The sequence below is a fragment of the Clytia hemisphaerica genome, unplaced genomic scaffold, assembly GCF_902728285.1.
Source record: "Clytia hemisphaerica strain Z4C2 unplaced genomic scaffold, Clytia hemisphaerica genome assembly, whole genome shotgun sequence".
In the NCBI taxonomy this organism is placed as follows: Eukaryota; Metazoa; Cnidaria; class Hydrozoa; order Leptothecata; family Clytiidae; genus Clytia; species Clytia hemisphaerica.
Genome location: NW_027104477.1, coordinates 233,311 through 241,164, shown reverse-complemented (window position 1 = coordinate 241,164; position 7,854 = coordinate 233,311). Strand labels below are relative to the sequence as shown.

General features: G+C 36.3%; 1 protein-coding gene across 1 annotated transcript in view; it reads right to left on the bottom strand.

Annotated features, from left to right (window-relative positions):
- Nucleotides 1–4,668: 4,668 nt before the first annotated feature.
- The window catches only part of LOC136821491 (uncharacterized), a 3,616-nt gene continuing 430 nt past the window's right edge, over nucleotides 4,669–7,854 (bottom strand). Inside the window, exons 2-3 of the mRNA XM_067077723.1 lie at nucleotides 5,847–6,606; nucleotides 4,669–5,677 (exon numbers count right to left, since the gene is read on the bottom strand). Coding sequence (XP_066933824.1) covers nucleotides 4,669–5,677; nucleotides 5,847–6,606 — 1,769 coding nt within the window. The remainder of the gene's footprint in view (nucleotides 5,678–5,846; nucleotides 6,607–7,854) is intronic.

Below are 7,854 nucleotides of genomic sequence, written 5' to 3'. Positions count from 1 at the left end.
TGATGGGTGCTGTTCCTTTTTCTGATGTTCTGTGACTAACTCCAAAATCTTCAATTTTTAGGTCTACCCCTATTTTGTTTGCAATTTTGACTGTGTCCTCGTTGTTCAGTCGTGGGACACCTGAGATATTCACCATCTCCTTTCTACCATACTGTTCTAGGTCATTTAAAGCAAAATTGACATCATCTAATGCTTGCTCTGATTTCTTTATGTGGTTTTTTACTTTGTTTATTCTGAGGTCGCGTTGAATTGCATTAGTATCCATTGATTTGATTTTGGTGTCCATTTTTATTATATCAGCTTTTTGACTTTCATACTTTGCATCCAAAAAACCTTGAGATTCAATCACTTTTGTTACCTCGTGTTTTGTGTTGGTGAGGGATTCAATAATTTCCTTGATTCGTCTGTCGGTGCTGAGTTCAAGAGCTGTCATTCTGCTGAGGATGTCTTGATTTTGTTTGATGATTTCCTGGTTTTGAATGATAAGTTCTTGGTTTTGTTTGTATACCATTTCATAAGAGATATTGTTGTTTACTGTGTTTACTTGTTGTTGTTGTGTTAGTTCTGTGTCAGCTGTTTTCTTTGGTGTTGATTTTGTTATATTACTGCTACTATTTCTAGTTTTTCTGTCTGTTTTTACCGGAGAAATTTTCTTCGTTACTTTGTCCGCCATCTTGCGTCCGTGATGGTTATGTGTGTACGGCGTAGCTAGCTTTTCCGCGCTGTAAAAAATCTTTGTTATGATTTTTTTATACGGGATTACATATCTAGCTGCTTCTTTGCTAGGAAATCTTTAATTTTGAACCTGGTTCAGAAAATGCATCCAGTGAAATGGCAAATTTGAGGTGGTTCAAGGAAATTTATCGAGAATACGAGACAGCACCTGACCGACCATTTTGAGCGTAAAAGATTTTCCTACAAAATAACATTCAGTCGCATGTCGTCGCCGGCAAAATATTGAAATGATTTGAAGGGTAGCCATTCGTACGGCAAACGACCTCACTTCTTTGCAAGCGTTCCATGCAGTGTTTTAAAGAAAGGAATTGAAGTCCTGAAAAGTGTTAATAATCAGGCAATTACTTATCTTTTTGAGGACATTTTTGGTTCAATTTAATCAGTAAATTTGAGAGAATCACACAACAATATCAATCAATGTATGATGATTTTGACAAAGACTCTGTGTGATGGAATTTTCATCTGCTTTTGTTTGATGTGGTGAAGAGTGACAGAAGAAAAAGAAAAGACGACTTTCATTCTGAGGAAACATTTTTGTTTTGATTTATCTTTAGAGGAGAAGCATTCATACCAACAAAAACAAAACTTAAATCAATTTTGCTTGATAAATGAAGTTTGGAATTTTTTATGGGAAAGGACTTAATTGTGAATATTTGGTGGAAGTTCATCGTGTCTTTAATATAATCACGAGATTTACGTTTGGCTCTTCTCCCATCATCGGGCATCGGGAATATCCTACGTTTCGAGAGATTCTTCTCCCATCATTGGACATGAATTTCACATGGAAAAAAAGCTAGCTAGCTTTATATTTGAAAACTATTATAGAAAAAACAAAACAAAATTTGTTTTATAACACTTTTATAGACTGCCTGGAAGAAAGGTTCGGTTACAACATTTTAGCAATTTGATTGAATTTGGTTTAAGAATGAAATTTCTGGAAAGGTGAACCTTCATGCATGCTTCATGATAAAGTGATGCGAGGAAATATTTTTGGTTTCGTCATGTCATAAAAAGAGAGAGTTCATACCACTTTATACTTGCAAAACAAAACTAAGATTACTTTTACGTGATCATATGAAAATATGGTACTTTTATACAAAAAGAGACATTGGTGACCTCTGAAAAAATTACCCTCTTGTGCTTAATTGTAGGTGGTAATTTTGCAATTTTTTGGTAAAAATCACCCAATTAGCATTTTGTAATGACCTCCAATTTATGAAATTTTCCTGATAAAGTGCCAAAACCTTCATTTTCCTTAGGTTTTTGGGAAAATCACCCCAAAATCAGTTAATAATGACCCACCATTTTATGAATTTTCTCTGAGAGTACTGCCCCTGCATCTTCCACCCCCTACAAGTAAGCGTAAAAGAGTACGATTGAATGCAGAATTTATGAAATGATATATAACAACAATCTCTACCAATAGAATTATAAACAACACTCCATACAATTGAAAAAGTGCTTTCCTACAGATTGTTGATGATTACTGTTAGTACCTTTAATAATTCTTAAAAACATCAAACTTTTTACTTTGAATGTAAAAAGTACTTTTTCATGAGATTATTCATCTAATTTCTGAATGAGAGCTAGAATTTCTTGAGTCTATTTGCACATAAAACGCATTATATCAGTACTCATGATGTACTCCACTTTTTGGCAATCTTTTATTTTTCCATCTTATTGTATTCCCTTGTATGTATATATAAATAATCTCCTTTATTTTTTAACTTGATCACTGTTTTCAAAATATTATCCATTTCTGGTTTTATAATGTAAACATACTCAACATGAAAAGTTTTTGCTTGATTGTCAGCCAATTAATTCGCTACAAAGAAAATCCATAAAAAGGGTTATAAGAATAAATTATCGAACTTTTTTACTATGTTTTAAATATTCACGAAATGAAACTGAAGTGTGTAAAGTATTTAATATTATAAATTGTCTTATTTTTTCTTCAAACTTTCTTCAAAACCATTTATTTGCTCTTTTATCCATGGCTTTCTCAAAAACATTTTCTGCAAGAACCATGAAAGAATAAACACCAAACAAGCAGTTTTGAGCATGATATGGGTGTCTGTTTTATCAAAATAAAAGGTCAAACCAAAGAAATATAAGAAATATAATACTCTTATATTTCTTTGCTCAAACTATATTTCCGTTTTATGAATGTTTTGTGTGATAAGATTGAAAAGAAGAAACTAGATGTGCGCAATTTCAGTTAGGGAATTTCCCAATGTATATATGAATATCACCACAAACGATTATTACACGTTCAGCCTCTGGCTGTTCAAGCCAGGTGAAAAGAAAATTGGCCTGCCGCCCTCCTTTCAGCGCATGTTAACCCGCTGAGGCCTATGTTTGGGGTTCATAGGTAATGGGAACTGCAGACATGCAGGCGCTCATTAACGTCCCCATGTTGAATGGAAAAAAGGTGACACTGATTTTGATCGTGTTGCCAGTGCTGACTCGATGGCACTTGGGTCGATAAATTTGACTTCTAGCTCGACTTCGATGTATTTTCTGTTTTTAAGAAGCTTTCTCTCATGGCCAGCCTCCAGGTATAAAGATGTTACTTTTCCATCTTTGTTGATGGAAAATTTGTGAAGAAAACTCGAAATAGCATCACTCATGTTTTCTTTACTGATCTCAATAAAGTTTTCTTTGGCCTTCTCGACTGCTGGCTTTGTGGTGTCAGAGGAACAGGAGTCAGGGAAATAAGCCGTGTTTGGAACAACACTGTTCAGTGTATTGATGTATGAGTGCGTGTGTGTTCAAACTGAAATATAAAATTTGAACAAAAACTAAGTCTAATGAAAAATGAAAACAAAATGGCTGACAAAGTACAAGAACTAAGTATCAAAGGAAGTGAATGTAAATGCTAAGTACAATGAGAACTAGAAAAATAATTGAGTATTAGAAAAATATGTAATGAAAACTTAACTTAAAAGCCACTGTAGAACAAAGGCAAAAGAAAGAAAAAAACTCACCAGCTAGCCTGAGATAAGAAGCTGTAAACAGGCAGCAGTACACAGGGTGTGTGTGTTGATTAACACCAAGTGTATGAAAGAATGAAATTGATTGTTAAGTAACTTGAAAAATGTATTGACTTGACATGTCTTGACTCCTTGAATGTCTCTGTTGAAGTGAAGTGCAAAACTGAAAGTGGTTATTTATACATTCTGCAGAATAGAATGTATAAAATACAGACCAGAAATGATTTATGAAAAACTAATATAAATTATCACAAAAAGTGAAATACAAATTGAATTGACACATATTGATTACAAAAACACTGACCAAATGTGAATTTAACTGAAAATATGAAAATATATTCAAAATGATAGAAATGTGAGTAAAATGCTGACCAAACTGAAAAAGGTAAACAAACATGATGAAAACAAAAGAAAAACACGAAAATGACAAACTGCAAAATGGTGAGAGTGCTGTATGGGACTTGAGACTCACTCATTAAGGTTAACTGCCTTAACACTCCCCGACAAATGAAAAATTCTATAAAAATTTGAATTTTTTTGTTTTTGTTTTATTATTGAGGATTTTAATCCTTCAAGCCATACAACTGAGTTGATAAATCCATTTCATCTATTCCTCGAATCAATACCAATGACCTGACTGATCGATGTGTTTCTCGTTTTGTTTTCTCGTTTGAATTTTGATATTTCACAGTAGATTTTCGAACTTTCCCGTCGCGACTTTCCTCAATTCTCTCGAACCATGCCAAACTGATAGACTGAAGCCAGACTGGATTCTTGTTTTGTAAACAAGACAATGTCGCCAGGTTTGAGATCATATCATTATTGAACCATTTCGGCTGGTTCATAAGTTTTGGCACATGTGCAGTGAGCCAACATTCGAACCATGCATCAAAAATCTTTTTATTTGAGCGTAGAATTTTATTATGATCGTTTGAAACAGTCAATGGTTCGGTGGGACATCGATCATTGTTTCGCCCGAGTAGCAATCGGTTCGGTGTGATGAGATCTGACAGCTCAAATTCCTTGAAATTACCAACAGCCAGAGGGAGGTATTGATTGATTTGAGATTGCTGCTAGTGTCTCCCAATGTAGAATAGAGAGTCGTTCTTTGCTTGATGATTTCGATTGATTTGCGGATTTCTAGTATCTTCCTTTCAACACGACCATGGACATTATGTCCGCCAACGGGACAGGTATCAAATTCTATGTTCATCTTCGAATGAAGGTGTTGTTGAAGATCGATGAAGTTGAGTTGCATGGTTTCACAACCCTTTACCAATTGACTTCCTTCATCTACCAAAAGCTTTTCGGGATATCCAACATCACAGGCAAGTCTTGTGAATGCTTGAAGAAATGAGGTTGTATTATAGCTATCCATAACCTTGACCTTGACAGCTGTTGTGGTTGCACAGCAGAATACAAGTAGCCAGATTTTGACTGTCGTTCGTTTATGATGTTCTGAGTATGAAAGGAACGGTCCGGCGAGATCTATCTGTGTGGTGAAGAAGGCAGGAGCTATCTTGAGGTCGTCTTTAGAGAGCGGTCCCATGATAACATTGAACTTCTTTTTCAGTAGATAACGACAGCGAGGGCATGATGCACGTACAAGTTTCACAAGAGATCTACCTTCAAGGATGTAGCATATTTGTAGCACATAACGCCATGTAGTCTCGACACCTGAATGCATTGCTGTATGATGATTCCAATGCACTTCTTGAATAATTGAGTATGCCAAAGGAGAGTTTTTATCAACGATAGGAACACAGAAGGTTGAGGCGCTGGGGTCCTTCATTACGTTGGTTGCTTTTCCAATTGCAGTGATCTGGTCAGTTGGCAAGATGCGACCAGTGTAATACAAGATACCATCCTTTTCTTCAGATATCTTCTTGAAATTGGAGTTGTGATTGAAATGTTTCACCTCTTGAGTGGCTTTCCTGAAGAAGTATTGCCTGGATTTGAGAATGTCTTCATCATTAAGTAGAATAATTCTTTGTTGGATTTGAAGTTGTTCTTAATTTTCGGCATGCTGAGATGAACTTGAGAATGTAAGCCATGATCCTGAAACAGTGTTGAATCTTCGATGATTTGGGTCAACGAGGTATTTTGAGTAACTGTAACGTTCTTGATATCATGTCAGGGATCAATGGTTTGGTTGATGAGACAAAACCGTCAATGCCTTCTTTGCGAACTTCTTCTTGATCTTTCTTCAAGTGTTGCTTCTCCTGGGCACTTAGATATATGTCAGCTGTGGTAAGAGCTGGAAAACTTGCTAGATCAACTTGCATCCAAGTAAAGCCATTGATCCAGTTGGATTGTTGATTGACATCTTCTATGGAAGTGCATCTTCGAGTACCCAGGTCAGCAATCATGTTTTCGGACTTGATGTATTTCCATTGTGATGTGTCTGTAAAGTGATGGACTTCAGAGACACGATTCCTGGTCCATTGCTTGAGGTTTAGATCAACGTTGCAGATCCAGTAAAGTGAAATCTGAGAATCTGTGAATTTAACTGATGATTTGTGCCAGTCTTTCAAGGCTCGTTTGATTGTGTGTCCAGAATGCGCATTTATCATAGCTGCAAACAGTTCAGCCCTTGGTTGGGTGTATTCGTCAGATATCAATTTTGATTGTCGAAAGATGAATTGACATGAGAATGATGCATCCTTTCTTTTGAATCTGACGTAGATTGCAACACAAATGAGGTTTTTGCTTGCATCGCCAAAATCAAGAGTTTCTATGTCCAGATTTGCAGCATCTTCTGGGATGACAGCGCGCTGGTATTTGATTTGTTTGATCTCATTCATCATCTCAAAGTGATCCATCCATAGGTTGCGAATGTTGTCTGGTAAAGCATCATCCCAATCCAGTTTCCTCAGAACTAAGGGAGTGGTCAGAAAGTATCTACTAGGGGGGAGTGGAGGATATTTTGAAAAATCCCAAAATACTTTCGCACCCCCTCCCCTAGCCTGGAAAAAAATTTCGAGCCCCCCCTCATAAGGCCCAATATTTTTTCGCACCCCCCCCCCCCACTAGAAAAATTTTTACGCAAAAAAAGAATTCATACAGATGCGGTACAAAGAGTATTATTTGTTTGTATGACAGTTTTTTATGTCAAAATTAGGTAAGGGAGATAGTTTAGCCCTGTAAAGTTGAGTATAGTCCTTTAGGAGATCTACCATTTTGATTGACGTTTACACCACGGGATTTTTTCCGTCGATTTCCATGGTTACGACGGAATTTCTCTGAAGTAAACAAAAGAAAAAAACCCGTGGTGTAAACGTCAATCAAAATGGTAGATCTCCTATAGGAATAGTCCAGGGTTAAAATAAGAATCAACGAGTTATTTTCTCTGAGTTTCCCAAAGTTTTGGGAGAAAATTACGGCTTATTTTCCCTGATACATAATCTCCCTACATTACAGAGGCATTACTCAATTACTCAAAATATCCTGAGGGGCCACCATGGTTGGCCCCGAAGGGAGAAAATTTGAAGATCAGGTACTCGAGACCCTAAAATACAAGCTATTCTGTTGTTAAAAGGAGTCTGAAAAATAAAATTCTCTGAGTTTGAAATTTCCCTATAAACCTATATTTTCAGGTTTTCCAGGGTCTGTCAAAGCTCTGTGTATATAATTTATAAGATATTAGTAGAGACTAAGGAGGCACAACCATGGTTTGCGCCGACGGGAGAAAATGTCGATGTTTTTCACCACCATTTTAGCTAAAAGACACTTTGTTTTGACAAATTTCTTTCTAAAAAGTACTTTTTCAAACCACTCTGATGAGCTGTGAAAGCCACTAATCTACTTCCCTCATTTAGCTCAATGCTACAAACCAAAAGGGCAAGGCGATGATGCCCAAATAATGTTAGTATGACATGTACATATATCAAATAAAATAAATTCTGAGTTGTCGGCCGTCAGGCCGAAAAATTTTTGAAATCTTGAAACGTAAAACTATGAAATTAGACTTCCTACATTTTCTCTTGAGTTGCCCAAAAGATTTGGAACCCCCCCTAAACCCTCAAAAAAATTTGAAACCCCCCCTAAACCCTCGAAAAAATTTTGGAACCCCCCCCCTAGAATCCTCCCCCCCCCTAGTAGATACTTTCTGACCCTCCCTAAATAA